Source organism: Sturnus vulgaris, chromosome 2, assembly GCF_052056855.1.
Source record: "Sturnus vulgaris isolate bStuVul1 chromosome 2, bStuVul1.hap1, whole genome shotgun sequence".
Lineage (NCBI taxonomy): Eukaryota > Metazoa > Chordata > Aves > Passeriformes > Sturnidae > Sturnus > Sturnus vulgaris.
Window position 1 is genome coordinate 59050660 of NC_142244.1, and position 18947 is coordinate 59069606.

The 18947-nt window shown below is 42.3% G+C and overlaps 1 protein-coding gene across 9 annotated transcripts in view; it reads left to right on the forward strand.

Annotated features, from left to right (window-relative positions):
• The first annotated feature begins 2782 nt into the window (after positions 1 to 2782).
• Positions 2783 to 18947, forward strand: part of TSC22D1 (TSC22 domain family member 1) — a 90723-nt gene continuing 74558 nt past the window's right edge. For 7 of the 9 annotated variants that reach the window (XR_015801481.1, XR_015801482.1, XR_015801483.1 and 4 more), the window contains exon 1: positions 3694 to 6680. Coding sequence is in view for 2 of the 9 variants with exons in the window: in XM_014895398.2 (XP_014750884.1) it covers positions 3814 to 6680 (2867 nt within the window). In the remaining 7 variants the exon portion in view is untranslated. Of the gene's footprint in view, positions 3185 to 3693; positions 6681 to 18947 lie in introns of those variants that run through there. The other 2 variants (XM_014895399.2, XM_014895398.2) reach the window with 2 other exon arrangements.

Genomic DNA, 18947 nt, shown 5'->3' on the forward strand with positions numbered 1-18947 from the left:
AGTTTATTTTTATAAGAACAGAACTATATGGGCCCAATTAAAAAAAAAACAAAACATTTCACACACTGTACTATGAAGCAGCCCAATTACTCAAAATGAATATAAGTTAATTAGCATAGGCAAAGCAAACATTTAATCAATAACAGTACTGCACTTTTAACACTTTTTCAGCCTTGCTGATATTGATTATGTGCATACAAACTTTACAGCTCAATCCTTTTCAGGTCACTTTTGCTCAAATTTTTAAGTCTCGAAACCAACTCATCTGTATTCATAGCCTATGTGCTTTAAAAGCAGTTGGACTTTGTTCAAACATTCAAAAATTCATCTTTGAGCTGCAACTCATCATAGAAGACTCAATTCCTCAAAGGAAATTGTTCTGGGAAAGTTATAAGCAGACAGAACAAGGATTTTTAATGGCAGTTGACTCACAGTGTCAAGCTCTCATCTCAAAAATGTTTACACATATGAGTATCTCATTAAAGAAAATCTAAGATTTCAGTGTTGCATCAAGGATCAAGATGTAGACAGACTGTGGGTTCCTTTGTGATGCTGTCCTGAAATCTGTGAAGGCTATATGTAGGCAGCTCACTTTCAGGTAGTATGGTCTTTAAGTATGGGCTTGTATCTGATTATCAGTTTAAAAAAAATAATATTGTCTTGCCCTCAGGAAAAGAAGAATCTTATTTAACTGTGTGTCAATTGTTCTTTATACAGACATATAAAGGCAGTACAGCCACGGAAGGAGCAAGGGTTGCAAATCTACCTTTCAGGTACCTGGAGACCTGAGCTGAATGCCTGCATTCCAGATAAAAGGAATTAAACTGCAAAAGGCAGCGTTTTCTCAAAAGCCACCCCTATCCCCACGCCAAATGAGAGCTAGATAAGCCAGGTTAGCAGGGAGAGGCAAGATGGAAGGGTGCAATACAGGAACAGGCAGCAAAAGCTCTTACTCTGTTCTGACCTTGAATCCTTGCACTTTCCACAAAATGGAGCAAGAAAAGCAGCTTTTTAGCTCCTTGGTGATTAAATGCCACACACTAAACATTGGAGACTCAAACCTCCTCTCTGCCTGAAGGAACTAACATTTACATCTCCCATAAGAACTCTCTAATGACTCAGCTATATGATATAATACCTTGGACTCTCACAACTTTTTTTCCTATTAAACCTCTACTACTCTTCCTTATGTGCCAAAATATTCACCTCAGCAAGAGCCAAGCCCCGTTTTTTTCTCCATGCCCTGTTGCTTCTCCTGACCAGTGGGCTCAAGTCCTGCAAACCCTTCACCATTCCCAGCAAGCCAGACCAATTTCAAAGCAATGATTTGAGGCACCTCCTGCCTGCGCATGGATTCTTCCGCTTGGAGACAAGGCCATGCTGCCAAGAGTTGGGAATACGAGCAGCTTTCCAGGCATGGCACACACCCTACATGGAAACAGGGCAGAGGGTGTGAACCTGTCTCTGTAGGAATGCGGGACACCCCACCTATGGAGCTCTGAAATTCTGGAGAGGGTTCTGCTGCCAGGAGAGGTGGAGCGATGCCAGTGGTGGGGATCCACTGGGCTGCATCCATGATCATGGTGGGGCCATGAGATACCTGCCAGGCAGCTCTGTGCAAGCCAGCAGGCACAAGGACGTGAAGGAAAATCTCCTGGCAGATATGTGTGCGTCGAGTGTTTCTGGGGATCAAGACGCTGCTGCTCACCGGAGGGGAGAGGCCAGCTCTGTTGGGGATGGGAGCAACCTCACCGTGGTGGGCGTGCTGAGCTTCATTGCCTGGCTCTGAGGATGCTGGCACTGGAACAGTGAAGGCAGGTCGGTTGATTTCACCTCGATCCCATTTAGTAAGTTTTGAACGTTAGGTTTGTGTAGTTTTGTTTTGCCTTTTTTTGGTCTTTTTTTTTTTTTATTTATTTTTTTTTTTTTTATTTTTAATTTTTTATCAGTGCTTCGGTACGGCTCGTCTGGAGCTTTCGTGAGAGGCTCAGACACACACACACACACACACAGACACACAGGCACATTGACACGCCGCATGTGGATGCAGATGAACGATTGCACCCGAGCTCCGGGCATCGCTGTCCCGGCACCGGCGGTGCTGAGGGCGCCTGCGGGGCGGGCGGCGACCCCCGCCGGGGATGGGATGGGATGGGACGGGATGGGATGGAGCGGGGCACCGGGGCGAGCCGCCCGCCCCGGGCACAAAGGGAAAGGCGGCCCCGAGCAAGGGGGATACGCGCACACTCCGCTTCTCTTCCCATGCGCGGGGGAAGGAGCGGGCAGGAATATTCTGGACCGAGGGAGGGGAGGAAGGAGAGAAGGTGATGAATAACTTGAATAAATCTGCAGCGGAGCTGAGGAGAGGGGGAGGGAGGCGGCGGTGGCAGGTCATGTGAGGCACAGTCATGCTGCGGGCAGAGAGGGGGCACCTGGCGGGTACACGACGCGGCCGGGGAGGGGGACGGCCGGGCGCCCGCCATGGCCGTGGCCGCAGGCTCGCCCCCTCCCCAGCCGGGACACCCCCACCCGCCCGCCGCGGGCTCGGCGCCGCTCGGCCATTTCCGCCACGCGAGCCGAACCCTATTTCCGCCGGCCCCGGCCAGACGGGCTTTATGTCTGCCGGCGGGGCGCGCGTGCGCGGCGGCCGCCGCCATCTTACGTTGTCTCTCGCCCGCCCTCCCCTTTGGCGAGCTCTCCCCTCCTCCCCCCCGCGGCGCCTCCTCCAGCGCTCCGTGAGGAGACGGGGCAGGCACTGGGAGGGAGAGACCCGCGGCGGCGGGGAAGCCGGGAGTAGACCCTGAGGGAAGAAAGGACGGGGCGGACGCGCACGCGGGAGGAGGAGGACGGATTCCAGGCGCGGTTCTGCGGAGGACGAGCGGGTGCCGCCTGTTATAAAGGGGGAGGAGGCGGCGGAGGGGGAAGGAAGAGCGTGCGGAGCGGAGCCTCCTCCAGAGACAGCCAGACACAGGGAGGAGAGAGAGGCTGCTTGGCTGGCTCCCCCTTCCTCCTCCCTCCCTCTCTCCTTTTCATGGACTCTCTTGTCGGGTTGCTGCTGCTGCTTTTCTTCCGTCCTTATTCCGTCTCTCTAATACCCAAAATGATTCAGCTCCATGGCTGCCACTGACGGGGATGTCCCTGCCCGGCTTAGCCTGCCGCTGCCGCCCTGCTGTGCGCCAGTCCTGTACGTATCCGCGCCTTCCTCCTCCTCCTACTACTAGGAGCGGTGATGGCGAGGGGCGCCGGCCGCCTCGCCGGGCTGCCCTGCGGGCCCGCCGGCTGCCCTCGCCCCGCCGAGGCGGGGAGGGACGGAGGGAGGGAGGGCGGTGCTGCCGGCTGCCGGCGAGCCGCGGCGGCCGGCGGAGCCTCCGCGGGGAGAAGGAAGGGGCTCGCCCCCGGGGCGGCCGGCTGGGTGCCCTCCCGGGAGAGGCGCAGCCGGGGGGCTGGGGAAGGGGGCAGGCGGCCGAGCAGGGAGGTGGTGGTAGAAATCGAAGGGAGGCGGGGGGCAGGGTGGTAGGGAGAAAGAAAGTGAATGGCGGAGGATTGAAAGTGTCACATTCAGAGGCGGCGGAGGACCGGTGCTCGCCCCCTCCCTGTCTCGGAGGGGAGGAGGAGGGGAGGGGAGGGGGGTGGTGGTGAGCGGCGGTGCCGAGCCGCCTCAGCCCGTGCGCTGCGGGAGTCGGGGGGGGTTGTGCGTGGTGGTGTCTGCCCTGCCCTGAGCACACAGCTAACTGTGCGTGTGTGTGTGTGTGTGTGTGTCTGTCTGTCTCTTTCCATACCGGGGGATTGCACTCTTAAAATACACCCGATACAATGCACCAGCCTGACTCAGCCGCAGACATTAGTGCTAGGAAGATGGCGCACCCGGCGATGTTTCCTAGAAGGGGCAGCAGCAGTAGCAGCGGCAGCAGCTGCGTTACTGCTCCCACTGCACCAGGTACCGGCGTTGGGAGCGCTGCCCTCTCCGCCGAGGATTATCAGCCGCCTTTGCTGGTCCAGCCGCCGCCTCCATCTCCTGCAGCAGCTTCAACCGCGGGTCCACAGCCGACACCCCCTCACCCACAAAGCCTGAACCTCCTCTCGCAGTCTCAGCTCCAGCCACAGCCCCTTGCACAGACTGGAGCTCAAATGAAAAAGAAAAGTGGTTTTCAGATTACCAGTGTGACCCCTGCTCAAATATCAGCTAGTATGAGCTCTAATAACAGCATAGCTGAGGATACAGAAAGCTATGATGACCTCGATGAGTCTCACACTGAAGACCTGTCATCTTCAGAAATCTTGGATGTGTCTTTATCCAGAGCCACTGACATGGGAGAACCTGAGAGGAGTTCTTCTGAAGAGACTCTAAATAACTTCCAAGAGGCAGAGACTCCTGGGGCTGTTTCTCCAAACCAGCCTCATCTCCCTCAGCAGCATGCTCCTCTGCCTCATCACCCACAGCAGAGTGTTGTGATCAATGGAAGTGTTCATCCCCATCATGTTCATCATCACCACCATCTTCACCACCACCATCATGGACACCATCATCCATCGCATCCTGGGGTGGGTAGTGCCCCAATTTCTGGAGGACCACCGCCCAGTCCATCGTTCAGAAAACTATCAACAACTGGAAGCTCTGACAATGTTATATCAACTGCACCAGTTTCTGCTGCATCATCCACTGGTTCTCCGGCATCTGCCGTGTCTAATATCCGCACTACAAGTACTCCTGGAAATTTAGGTATAAGTCCTGCTGCTGGAACTAGTACCTTAAATAATGTTAGTGGTGGTAGTTCTAGTGTGGCAAGCAATGTGCTTGGTACTATTAATTTAAGCAACATCATGAGTACTGGTAATGTAAATGCTTTGTCTGGAGCTAGCAGCAATGCTAATGTGAATATCATGAGTGGTGTTGGCAATGGTACGAGTGCTTCCTCTAGTGTCATTAACAATGTTACTAATCCAACTGCAGGAATGGCAGTGGGATCAGGCCAGCAGCAACCTGCATCTGGCACATCAAGGTTTAGGGTTGTAAAATTAGATTCTAGTTCTGAGCCTTTCAAAAAAGGTAGATGGACATGCACTGAATTCTATGATAAAGAAAACACTGTTGCAGTTTCGGAGGGAGTAGCAGTAAACAAAGCAGTAGAGACGATAAAACAAAACCCGCTTGAAGTGACTTCTGAAAGGGAGAGCACCAGTGGGAGTTCTGTTAGCAGCAATGTAAGCACACTGAGTCACTATACAGAAAGTGTGGGAAGTGGAGAAATGGGAGCACCTCCTGTGGTACAGCAGCAAGCATTTCAAGGTGTGGGTCCACAGCAGATGGATTTTAGCAGTGCTGCTCCTCCAGCAATTCCAGCATCTAGTATACCACAGAGTGTTTCTCAATCACAGCTTGCACAAGTCCAGCTGCATTCTCAAGAAGTAAGCTATCCACAGCAGAAGCCAGGGGTCCAGCCTTCTGCACAGGCCAGTCTAACCACTGTTACTGGGGTTCAGCCAGCTCCAGTTAATATACTAGGTGTATCCCCGTCTCTGGGCCACCAGCAGCCTGCCCTTCAGAGCATGGCTCAACAGCAGCTGCCGTATTCTCAGCCAGCACAGCCCGTGCAGACTTTGCCAGTGGTGCAGCAGCAGCAGTTGCAGTACGGACAGCAACAGCAGCAGCAGCCAGTTCCTTCACAGATGGCCGCGGGTCACGTTAAGACGGTGAACCAAAACTCTGTCACAGGGGCTATACCAGACTACATTCAACATCAGCAGATCCTTCAGACTCCAGCCCCTGCCATGCAGCCAAGTTCTACAGGAGTAGGAGCTGGGCAACCGGTTCCTGTTGCCCAGGCACAGGGCATGCAGCCTTCAGTGCAAGCACATCCAGCTGCTGCCCCAGCTCAGCCTGTTGCACACGCTCCAGCAGCAATACCAGGTGTAGCTGCTAGTGGTCAAATACTAAATGTTGGGCAGCAAGGAAGTGTAGCTGCTGTGGTGCAACCACAATCTGCTACAAACCAAATTCCACCTCCAGTTATGCCATCAACAGCTGCTCCTCCATCTTCCCAAGTAGTGCAGCCTGTGCAGACAGGAATAATGCAGCAGGGATTACAGGCTAGTGCTACAGGCCTTCCTCAACAAATGGTCATTGCTCAGCAAAACACCTTGTTACCTGTACAGCCACAGGCACAAGGAGTGGAATCTGTAGTCCAAGGGATGACTGGCCAGCAGCTGCCTGCGGTAAGCCCTATACCCTCTGCTAGTACTGTTCCTGCACCAAGTCAAGCTGGTTCAGCTGTGCCTCCTGGCATACCTTCTGCTTCTGTAGGTTTGGGACAGCCACAGAATATAGCACAGGCTTCGGCTGTGCAGAATGGCAATTTGGCTCAAAGTGTTAGTCAGCCTCCCTTGATATCAACAAGTATAGGTATGCCAGTGGCACAGAGTGTGCCACCACAGATGCCACTAAGCTCTACCCAGTTCCCTGCACAATCACTAGCTCAGTCCATTGTAAGCCAAATCGAAGACGGCAGACGCCCTACAGAGCCTTCCTTGGTGGGTTTACCTCAAGCTGCCGGCGTTGAGAGCGGTGGTGGAGCATCGGCTGCTTCAGATGGCGGTAGCAGCAGCATGCCGTCCTCAGCGTCCCTCTTCCCCCTGAAGGTGCTGCCCTTGACAACGCCTCTTGTAGATGGTGAGGATGAGAGGTAAGACTGCCTGTAACTTTATTAAAAGATGGACTCTGTGATAGTTACATTTGCACTAACTTGCAGGTCTTGTTACAGCCATTCTGTGAAATGAAGCAGTGTGATGTCTCTGTCCAATTAAAATACTATTTCTCAGGTTTCAGCACATGCAATATTGTATTAAAGAACTTGTTTTTCTCTTGAGGGGGTGGGTTGTATTGATTATCCTTTGAAACTACTGTGTGGGTAAATTGTGCTTGACAGTCTGTTCAGTGTGTATATTCCCATTGTGTTGAGGAAGACAAGAATACTCTAGAGTGTGGGTATACTAGTGGTGATTGCAGTTTAGATTATTTATTATACGGAAATAATTAATATTTATTCTTAGGTATATTTTCTTTTCGCAAGCCTAGAGTTCATCCTGCCTTAGCTTCTCTTTTTAAAGTATTCACTTTACTAAGGTTGAACCAGTTGCGATTCTGTGGTGTACTTAAAACCTCTTTGACAGCCAAGAGATGCTTTAGGCAAATGAGTATGGTGGAATAAGGGATGTTCAGCAACATTATTGTGGCTCTTTGAATTGATCCTGGGGTGCTTTTGGTCTTGATGGTGTTGCTTCAAAGCATTAATGCATGGTGAGATCCACTTAGGCCTGCAGAAGGGTGGTGAACCTATGAATCTGGTGCATCAATTCTGTGCAGTTCGAGTGCATATTTTTTTGCCTTTGTCACCAGTTTTCAAACTACATGTATTCTGTCACCTGCATCTTTTCAAGTAAATGACCATTGCCTGGTCTTAATAGTACATGCATGTGAATATTCATTTCTTTGACAGTGTGTGCAGAGAAGTTGAGACCACTGTGTGTGCAGGCCGAATTGATTAAAACATCAATTTTAAAGTGTGATGGTTTGATATTAATTGTGTGGATAGTCCTCAATGTGTAGAGGACCTCTTTTGATACGGGTTTGCGAGTGGCTAGGAAGACTGGTTCTTCTTCCAAAGAACTTCCTGTCTGAGAAGCTACATTAATGGGAGAAGTAACTTTTAAGATAAACAACCCCCCTTGGGAATGTGGAGCAGGACAAAAAACACTAGAGAAACTGAGACTAGGGTGAGGAGACAAAATAAGGCACTAAACACAAGGTGGGAAAAATGCCATAGCAAAGGGAGGCAAAGCACTTTTAAAATACCTTCTTGGTGCCATAACTTAAATCAAGAATAATGCCAGTGGCCAGATTTTATTAATTTTTTTTTTTTAATAAAATGGGTTACTGGGAGAGGCTGGATTCTCTTCTTAATATTGAAAATCCTAACTCTATCAGCAGTCTCTGATTATGTTGATCATAAGGTGTTGACTGCCATTGTGGTTTTCATCACATCTTTCTAAGATGCCAGAGAACTGTAATGAGTAGCAGCTTGTCTTCCAGCAGTGCTAGAAGACAAGTTCCAACACTGTTGCATTCTGATTATGTTTTTTTTTAGTCAATAAGTACATGAAGGTGGTAGAAGACAGATTGAGGTGTTAAAGCCAACAGTGTCACCATTATGCTACTAGCAGTTTTTCAGAAATGTTTTTTCGTTTTCTTCTGTTCGAATTTTGTAAACCAAGACACTAATCCTTCTCTTCATGGGTTCCACTGGTGTTTGGTGGTGTCATTTGTTTTTGTTGTTGTGTGGTTGTTGTTTTTTGGTTTTGTTTTCTTTTATCAACCAAAAAGATCGCTGTAAGCATTCAGGGGATCCTAGCCGAGTAGGAGAAACGTAAGCTTATTGATACTCAGTGTTTTGGAAAATGACATCTAGAATATGTCTGTACCCTGATTTTAAGAGCATATGTTAACAGTTTGACATGAGTGGTAGTTTTTCCAGAAAGTTTAAATCCCTCAGGGTAACAATAGCCAGAAATACCTTCTTCCTCTGTTTTGCTAGCCAAAGATCACATCCTTTCTTCTCCCATGCACGTTGCGTCTTTGTTCAATCTGTCATCTCCAGGTAGACTACACTTTTGTTTAGCTGCAGTTGGAAAACCATTTATATTCTTTACACAAAGCAGGATATGACTCTATTAAATGGAGACCAAAAATAATTGAGGTTTTTTTGCATGGCAGTAGTGGCCAGGTCACTTTTGTGTACAATCAGACAATTTACTGCAGCACGTCTCCTATATATTTGCATGTGACATTAAAAACCTGTTTCCACTTCCAGGGGATCTCAGGGCAGGATACTTCTACTGTCATCTTCGCTGGCATTTTGGGCTGGAGCTTAGAGTTTGTTGCTCACTAAAGTCAGTGCAAGATACGTTGTTATTCTGCTTGGCTCCCCATTTTTCAGGCCATGGGATCTCTCTAGTTAGTTTTTTTTTACTGGTTTGTTAGATTATCCCTGCCTTTACAGGAGGTAAAGGGTAGTGTTTTGTAAAAGGATGTAAGTATTTCAGAACAGGTGTATTGTAAATATGTGTTTGAAATCCCCATTTCTCTTGGTCTTATCTGCACTTATGTCACTGAAGATTTCTATCAATACATCCCAAGGGATTCTAAACCTGGCAAAGGAAAAGGTAGGAGAAAAGAACTGAGTGATGACATAATTGGGCCAGCGAAGAAGCTGTAAAATTCCATTTAGTGTGCGTTTGAAAAAACATCTGACCCATGTAATACCTTGTATAGATTAACTCCCAGCTCTCCTTAAACCTGTATATAACTGTGTTTAAGGCCGTGCCGGTATCTTTAAGTCTGTTCAGTTTTTAGAACACCATTTGCAGCTCTTTCTATGCCTGTTATCAGGGCATGGCCTTTTAAATATAGACAGTGTGGAGTGTGTCTGCTTTGAGAACTGTAACCTTTAGTTCCCCAGTATGAATGACTTTTATTTCAAGTCATAGTGAAGATTAGATATTAAAAATGAGCTGCTTGGCAGAATGCCATGTGGAAAATTAATTTGCAAATGTTAATAAAGGGAGGATACAAATAATACTCTCTGTACTTTCTGTATTAAAAAAACAAAACAAAACCAATCAAACTGCTGAACAAAAAACCCAAAACTCCAACAAAATCACCAAACACCCGTAGTTCTTCTGACTAGTCTTTCTTAAGCCTGTTGGGTATGCCATAGATGTGTGTGTGTTGGTAGATTCATCATCTCTTAATTTTTTGGCCTACAAAAATGTAGGCCAGTTTTTTGGTTGTTAAATATTTTTTCTCCTTCTCCTTGGCTTGAGCCATGGTATGGACTCAGAGCATAGTTCTTACATAGTTTCTTGGATTTGGAATGGTTACCTTGATTTATTCACTGTAGTTATTAAATCTTGTCAATTTTAGACACGGTCTTTTGAGTTAAGTATTTCATCTTTAGAACTGTAGAGCAGGATAGCTTTTATTTTCATGTGTTTATTATTAAGCATGGATATTTAAGCATGGATGAATGCATGTTTATATCACAGTGGATCTTTTTGTGTATTTATACTTAGTGTTGAAAAATCAGTTTTACATTTTCGTAGACAATGTTTTGCTGTACATGCTTGCACTAAGATTTTGTATGGACCTGCGTTGTTTTTAAGTTACCTGTGAAGTGAAGACTTTGAAAGTTAATGTATTTTATAGCATTTATAAAGGCTGCTATAAGTGAATTTAAAAATAACTTAATCTGAAGTGTTGTTTGTCATTACTCAAAAGCAGGTTTTGTGAATGAAGGATAAGAGAACTAATAACTACCTCCCTGTCCTTGACAACATTTCCTGTAGAATTGTTTGCATTCTTTAGGCTGGTGCAAGTTGTATTCACCTGTTTGTGCACGTCATCCTGTGAAGCTGAAGAGAAAGGAGGAAAAGATGATTGCAAACACAAAACAGGCATAGAGATTTAAAATATTTTTTATTATCTGACAATCTCAGTATTTTTTAAGAGAAAGTTTTAATAAAAGACCCCTTTAGAAATGTTTTTTTGTGTAGGTTGTGTGTTTTGGCTTGTTACTGAGTTTGTTGAGGGGCTGGAAGATTAAAGCTGAACATGAGAATCAAAAGATTTTTGAGTGGCCTTTGAGAAATGTCTAGCAGTAGTAACTAGTACTAGATTGTGAAATGAGGTACAGTCAGGAAGCTGGATTAATGTTCATCATGTATGCAGCTGTCTTGTGGGAAGATTGACCAGGTACAAGTGAGATTTTTACAGATGGGATTCAATACTCTGAAGATTTTAGTAAGCAGTAGAGAATGAAGTAAGGTAGAACTGGAAGCTTCAATTATGTTTTTGGTGTGGTAACTATTTTGTGTACGTATTTTGATTTTATAAGTGGTTTTAGAGTTTATATGGGCTTTTTGTTTGCTCGAAGTTTTGCCGCTCTGTATTTGGTGAGAAAGGGAATAGATACTTTACAACAATGGATATCTGGTGGATTCGCATAGATTTTATAGTGGTTTTTTTTGTTTTTTTTTTTAGTTGAATCTTAGGGGCACTGGTGTTATTTTATTCTAGAAGATAAACTGTTAAAAAAATCTGTTCAAATCTTCAATTGAGCTTTCAGTGGAACTTGAAAAAATTATTAACCTCACTAATGGCAAGTCAAGTGAGTAGAGAGAAGGAACTTTGATGAACTTGCTGTTGTGTCATGCTAACAAGTCCAGTTTCTCACTTGGTCTGATGGAATAAAAGACCTGTTGTTAATGGAATTGACTTTTAGTTCTGCTCTGAGTAAAGAACAGTGAGGAATTTAGAGTCTGCACCTTGTATGTCTGCTGACCTAGCTGTAGGTGGCAATACCTTTTTTGATGGAGCTTTTCCTGGCATCTTTTATAGATGCATTTTCTACATGCCACGATACATTTTGAACTAAGGGGTGCTGCAGTGCTTGGTATTGCATTGTCTTTCAAGACAGGAAGAACCAAGAGATACCAGGGGGTTATAACAGCAGCAATTTTACACTTAAGGCAGATACTGAGAAATTAATCTCTTCGACTGATTTCCCGAAATCATTCCTCAGCACTGCAGTTTTGGTTGCTCTTTGGAGCAGTGCATAAATATGAAACCATCTATGTATGTGTATTTGAAAATGAGCAAATGAGATTTTGAAGTATTTAATGTTGAAAAACAATCTTTGTTACTGTCTCAGGATTTGCATTCTTTACAGGCTAATCTGAAAATTATAGTTAAACCCACTGACAAATGGATTGGTAGTGAAGTGTTACAGCCTTTACAAGTTACTGTGATCTAGATAATGGGGAACAGAATAATGACTCTATCAGTCAGTGGTAAGCTAGCAAAATTAGCAGAGTGGGAGGGGAAAATAATTAAAAACCAAACACCACGATCCCCTCCAAAAAACCCTAAACAAACAACTCCAGCCCAGCCTAGCAACCCCCAATATGTTAATGTATCTTGCTTAGGCATAAATAAAAAGGTGTATGGTTAGCATACCTATGCTACAAAAAGACCCCCTATAACGTGTTCATCTTATAGATGGTACTAAAGTAAGTAAACCTCTTCAGACCTGTCTCTTAGCAGCTTAGGAAGTACATCGAATTGCAAACAGTTGGCTAGTATGGTCTTTTAAACAAAAAACACCTGAATATGAGTGCAATTATAGCAAGTATATTTTTGGTATGACCTTTCTGGGAATAATTCTCATTGATTTAAGGCACTGGTTATTTTTCTATTCTTTTGATTAATTTATGAGACTAAAATGTACTGTGTGTAATATGTATTATTCTTTAACAAATGACTGAAAACTTCTCAAAGTGGGCCTATAGCTTTCATTTACTGCATTTATGCCACCAAAAGTGGTGCTATTAAGGCCAGTTAAGGGTAAGATTATTCAGTAAATTATTTCATGGTAATGATCACTGTAAATAAGAAACTAGTTTATTCTCAGCATGGTTGTACAGGAAACCATAGTCTAAAGCTAAGATGGAGAGAGTTCCTGAGTGACTGGAGATACAGCACTTTATTTATTTTAGCCTGTTCTAAAGCATTCAGACTTAGGAATTGCATGATGGAAGTGCAGCATAATTATGGTATCAAATTGGAGCACCTGATCATCCCTCTGGCTTTAATGTCTGGGAACACTTTAACTCTTTGTCTGCCTTTGGAATTTGCTAACAAAGACAGTAATTGTGCTAAAGTCAGTGGTGTAGAAATCCTTATCAGCTCATTTTGTGCAAGCCTCCGAACACCTATTGTGCATTGTCAGTGTTGGAAGCAGGATTTGGTTTGTGGTTGCAGTTATATGCAAAAGTCTCCATCTTCCACTGAAGCTGAATTGACTTTCCCAAGAGAGATATTTAGAGGTTATTAATGGCAGGCAAGGATTGTAATGATGCCATACATGCAAGTGGTACGGCCTGTGGTAGTTTAGGTGTTCTGTCATTGTTGGTTACCTTACGGACTAACCTCTACTAAATGAGGACTTCTGATTTTGGTGCTGTGCAGAGATGAAGAATGATACTTGTCATGCTCAAACTCATCATTATGCTTTTGCAATGGGAACTTGTACAATTTTATGGGGTTTTTTTACTTGCAAAATAAGATCTTTAACGTGTTTTGGTAAAACAGGAAAGTCACAGTAAAATTTTTCACTGTTTTCTTTGAGCAAACAATTACTTTGATTATGCTTCCTTTAATTTATTTTGGCATTACTGTGTACCAGAAATTACTCCTGAGCTTTTTTCTACTCTTCTCCACTGGGTTTTGTTAGATGTTGGTCCCTCATGTTTAATGGTTTGTTATGCTATTTTGAGGTGTTGGTGAGGCTTCCTGTATTGATGACCTTTGACAATCACTTATATAAATTTAAGGATCGTAGGCATTCAGACTTGAAGTTCTTGCCCCAGTTTCTGTTTCTTCTTACAGTGCAGGGTTAGTGATGGTCCAGAACAGTAAAAATAACTTTTCTTTGTTCAGCTGAGAATGGCTACCAAAGCAAACTACTCTTTATAATTCGCCTTCCTTGCTGGGGCTTGTAAGTAGTGTATGGACTGAAATGGGTATAGAATTCTGAGAATTTAGAAATTTGAAAATTTAGAAGAACAGAGTAAGAAGTAAAGTAGTTGGGGGGTTTTGTTTATCATTATGGCTTGGAAATTCAACACAGTTTTGGAGCTTACTGTAGCCTTCAAAGAGCAGCAGATACACCTACTGCTGATGCTATTTTTTTTCCTCAGGGAAATTCTCAGAAAATGGCTTTGTAGTTGTTTTAATGAAGTTTCAGGGGTTATCTTGTTCATCTGCTTACTTACTTTTGAATAATCCATTCTTTTGAGTATAGTGGAGAAGTACCATTTTATAAATTGTTAAAACAGGCAGCAGAGGATCTTCTCTAAGTTTAGACTTGGAGATGAACTTTACTACTAGGTGAATGGGACCACAGTCTATTAAAGATACAGGCAGTACTTCTAGTAAGGTGTAGATTTGATAGCAACTGGAAGTTGGTCGTAGAGTGTTTTATAACCTTCTGCTTAAGTTAGTTAAATGACTCGGCCAGGTGTATTGTTTGAGCTTCTGTGTGATTTAAGTGTTTTTCCAGCCTTCTTGTTTGTATGTCTTGTCATTTATTTTTTCCTCTTTTTGGACTTGTTTTATTTTTGGTTTTGTTTGGTTTTTTGTTTGTGTGTGTTTGGTTGATCTAATTAGCATGGGTATCAGCAGGAAGTTTTCAGGGCTCTGATTCCTTGGTGTGTTACGAGTTTTGAACTTTTCCAGCAGCTGTTTAAGCAACAGTGTCAAAGTACTGTGCTAAGTACTAGGGATAGTACTGAAAGCTGCTGAAAATGTGGATACACATTCAACGATAGTCTTAGCATCTTAATGCATTTAATAATAGGGTTCTTTTTTACTGCAGTGCTGCAGTATAGCTCTTAATGATGAGTTACACAGGTAACATAATTTCAGCATGCAGTGCTATTACTGTAAGGCTGTTTCTTTATTCTCAGTGTTACATTTGGTTCATTCCCTCTGTAAGAGCACAAGGTGTGGATCAAATGTAAGTTACACCATCTTTTTACAGATGTTGTTAGTGGTTTTTTTTGTAATCCATTGTCTTGTGGGTCCTAGCTATTGCTAACTGAGTGTTGTCTTTGGTGGTTACATATCTAGTCAGTAATCCTTTTAGTTGCATAAAGTGCTAAGTTCTGAATTTGGTATCCATCAAGAGTTGCTTATGCTGGTTTATAAATGGTGTTTTCCTTTAAATCCTTGTCAACAAATATAAATTCTAGAAATAACTCAATGTTTCTTCAGTAACTTTGAAGTCTGTGCAATGTAGAGGGATGGAATCTCTGTCAAGATGAGAGAAAATTTAAATGCCTCTTAAGCTTCCTCTGACCTTCATTTCACCCAACTCCACAGTCATGGATAGCTGACAGAGAGAGATGATGACTGTCAATTTATCTATAAGAAAGTGTAGAAATCAAAAAGTCAGAATGTAACCATACTAAATTTATGTTTCTATACATTTAGTGCTCTTACAGCTATTAAGGAAGACTGATTAAAAATTAACCCAGTAATTCATGTATGATTGCTTTGGTATCTGTTGTGACTGCAATTTTGAAATACTTTTCTTTTTAACGAAAAGCAAGCAAAAATTTCTCAGACAGAATCTGAATAATGAGTGACTTGTTTGGCATATATTGCCACTGAGCTGGGATAAGCAAAGGGAAAAAAAGGCTTCTGTAGATTTCCTGGAAGATTATTTTAAGCTTCATAATTTTACTGGATGTATGTGTGTTGAAATATCATAATGTGTTTTTGTACCATATGAAAGATTCCATATTTTTCTGAGGAAGTCTGTCTGTGGACTATAAACAGCGTTTTAATTTGTACTTCCAGATTGAGCCTGACAGAAGTGGAATACTTTACTTTCCTTTTAGGATTTTGTGAGGGTTCATGCTTTAATGCCTACCATATAGAAAGGAATATAAGGGGAGGGAGAACAACTTAGGATATTTCATGATTATTGTGTGTGTCAGCTTGTTCATGGTATTAATTGTCATTCTCCATTGATGTCACTTTCACTCAGATTATAAGCATTTCTGAAATCTATCAAGGAAGGATTTAATAGTAATAATTAGTTAATATTTAGCATTAAGGTTTGTTTGTTATCAGCTGTTCAGTGAAGAATCTTGACCTGGCCTTAACGTGAAATGTTTCCTGAACATCTTTGATTAATTTGTTTTTGAAATCCTATAGTCTGAAATTCTTAAAGTTCCTTATGTGTATGTATGCATATGAGACTATATAAAGCTTTTTTTAAAATAAAATTACCTGAAACAAACCTGCTGGTGAAAGAATGAGTAGTTGCTGCTTTTACAGTCTCATTCCGTGCAGTCCTACAAAATAAGACCAAGTAAAAATAAAATAAAAGGAACCATGAGTTAATGACTGCGTACTTTAAGTACTTGTTAAATAATTTACTGTAGCACCCAAATGAATTCAAGGTATAAATGTACCTCTTTAATCTGCTGAATGAGGTTATTATGTTAAGAATGGATCAGCATATTGCACTGCCAAGTGTTCTTTAGTAGGCCTAATATCCCAAATTGGGTGAAATGTCGAATTGCTCATAAATGTTCAGGGATTGGTGTAGGATGTGCATGTGCCTCCATTTTATTTTTTTTCTCTCCAAGTGTATGAGACTCCTTCCAGTACTGTAATTGGTTGTGAAAAAGAGGAGTTTCTGAGCCTGTATTTGATTGGAGAGAGAGGAGGGCGGGTAGAAGGTGTGAAAGAAATGGTCATGATGCTTGTTTTGATTTTCTTCTTTTTTTCTGGTGGGGAAAGGGATTTTAATTTTTGAAATACTGTCAGGCATCAGTGTGTCAGTCAAGTATATGCAGTTATTGGCAATACAGCCTCTTCCTGTTTGTGGGGAAAGTAGCTAAAAGGCCTTGTTATGAATTGGTGCTCTGCTTTGCTGGCTGCTTTGTAACAAAGAGCAGAAAAGATAATGTTGAAGGACTTGGTGTCTGATGTCCATACAACTTCTGAAGTGATTTTAAGATGGTGCCCGCATTAAAGCAGGCAAAATCCTAAATATTTTTAGTGGTTGATGGAAAAACAGAGCAGCAAAGCGGGATTAGTAATCTCTGTGTTCTTGTGGAGTTGAAGTGTGTCATCTCTGGAGTAGCACTGCACTGAAAATTGTTTGAGCTGCCATTTCCCCCTGAAGGCGCGGGTCAGCCTCTTCAGGAGGTCTCACCGACTGCCCTTGGGGTGCATAAATCTGTAGTGCTGCTTAGTGTTGGAGGTGGAGAAGAAAGTGAGCAGTCTTGTTAGTTCACTGGAATTTAATGTAAATGAAGATAATTATTTGTATCAAGATACTTTCAGTGCTTCTAGAGCACTGTGATCTGTGAAAGGGGAAAAAGAAATGCTAGCATGTTATACCAGACAGGTGTAATTATCTTCACCTTCTGCATTTGTATGACCATCAAAATCCAGTATGGAATCTTTATTATGTATGTTTACTGTCCAAATTCTTAAAATATTTAGAACAGGTTTTTTTATTCCTGTGAAGTTATTGAATAAAAATATTTTTCTCTGAAAAAGTTCTCCAGAGAATTTTATAAAAGATATTGAAATTGTATGAAGTGTTTATACATATTTTCAAATAGGTACCTGTCTTGATACTTAGATATTTAAATGTTTAAGCAAGCTATGCAATCCTCCCTCTTAATACTTTTTATCTGGGGAGATGTTTCCTCCTATTCCAACCTCTGAACATGATAGTCTAAACCATTCTTAATGTTTCAGAAATATGTATATTTTACAGCTATCTAAAATGTTTTAATTGTTTTTATATTGCAAGAACAGCAATAAAGAACAAAGAAGCACCCAAGCCCTGGGATATCATTTCATTAAATGATGAAGTTTATATAATATGTTAGCCAGAAGGTAAGTCAGGTCAATAAGAGCCATGCAGTTATCTAAATCCCAGACATCCATCCTTCTAGTTTGGCTATAAAATCCTATGATTTTGTGAATTTACAGGTACTCTTTAAAAATACTTTCTCCAAGTTGCTATCAGGTTGCTCTGGATTAGGTCTGTAGCCTTTGTAGAATCTTCTTTGTAGAAGATTTGCAGACAAATCTTCTCATGCTTTTGTTACTGTGGTCACTAGAGTCACACATACTGTATTCATCAAATGATACTGCCATGTAGCTGTGTAGTTTTGGTTGTCTGTAGCAGACTGTAATATATATATATATGTTGAGTTTCTGTAAATTATATGCTGGAAGTTCTGAAACAATGCATTTTCTACTAAAAACTTCAATTTTTTTTGGATACCTTTCTTAAATTGTAATTATAATATGAAAAATCGTATTAAATAAAACAAATACTTTCTGTAGCATTTTCTATCCTAAATAATATACTCTAACCCAAGGTATGCGTTTAAGTGATGTTATTAAAATGGTTTGTTCCATTGCAGAGTTGTTCAAGCATATTGGTAACCCTTTTTTTTCCTCATCTGTTGCATGGTTTTCACCACTGATTTATGTTGTCTGCTTATGATGAAGAGGCAAGATTTAGAAACAAAGCCATTTCAGAAATCATGAGATTGCTGTGAAGATTTGCATTTTGTTTCAGAAATAAGAGTTAAAAGAAGTAACTATCATTGGTAGTCTCATCTTCCTAATGTGACCACAAGAAAAATGTACCAAAAATAATTGCTGGGAAAAGTAGGCTTTTTTCTTCATGAAAGAAGATCCAACCACGTCTGAACACCATTTAATTATAGCGTCTGTCAGTGAATGTGACTAGTTTCTGTGAGATTGTTCTTAAGTGGTAAACAAGGGTTGTTTTTAATCTCAAACTGGTAAGAAATGGTTTGACATACTGTGTATGAAGAGATGTGCAATTTTTTCCGGTGAAGTAAGCAATTTTTCCTCTAAGTATTGATGTGGTGGATTTTATGAAGATGGCACAGATAGGAAACATGAAAATTAGAATTTTTTCCTACTGGCTGTTTTGAAAATTAAAACCAAATAGAAGGTGTGTTTGAAACATGGTAATGAACACCTGAAATGTAAATGTGGCTGCTGTTAACTTGGCAGATTGATTTTCTTGAAGGATGATCAAGTTAATTCACCTGAGTAACTGATAACAGTAATAGAAAAAAGTGATGTTGAGGAGAATGCTCAATAAGAGCCCTATGAGGTGAAAAACTTGGAAATCCTAGGTTGAGGTTTGCATTTTGGAGCACTTTGCTGTACGGATTCCAAACCTTTGTCTACTAGAACCTTTTGAACCTTTACCTAGAAAAAAGTAATCTAGAAATGTATGTATGTCTGTGGAAGAGTTTAT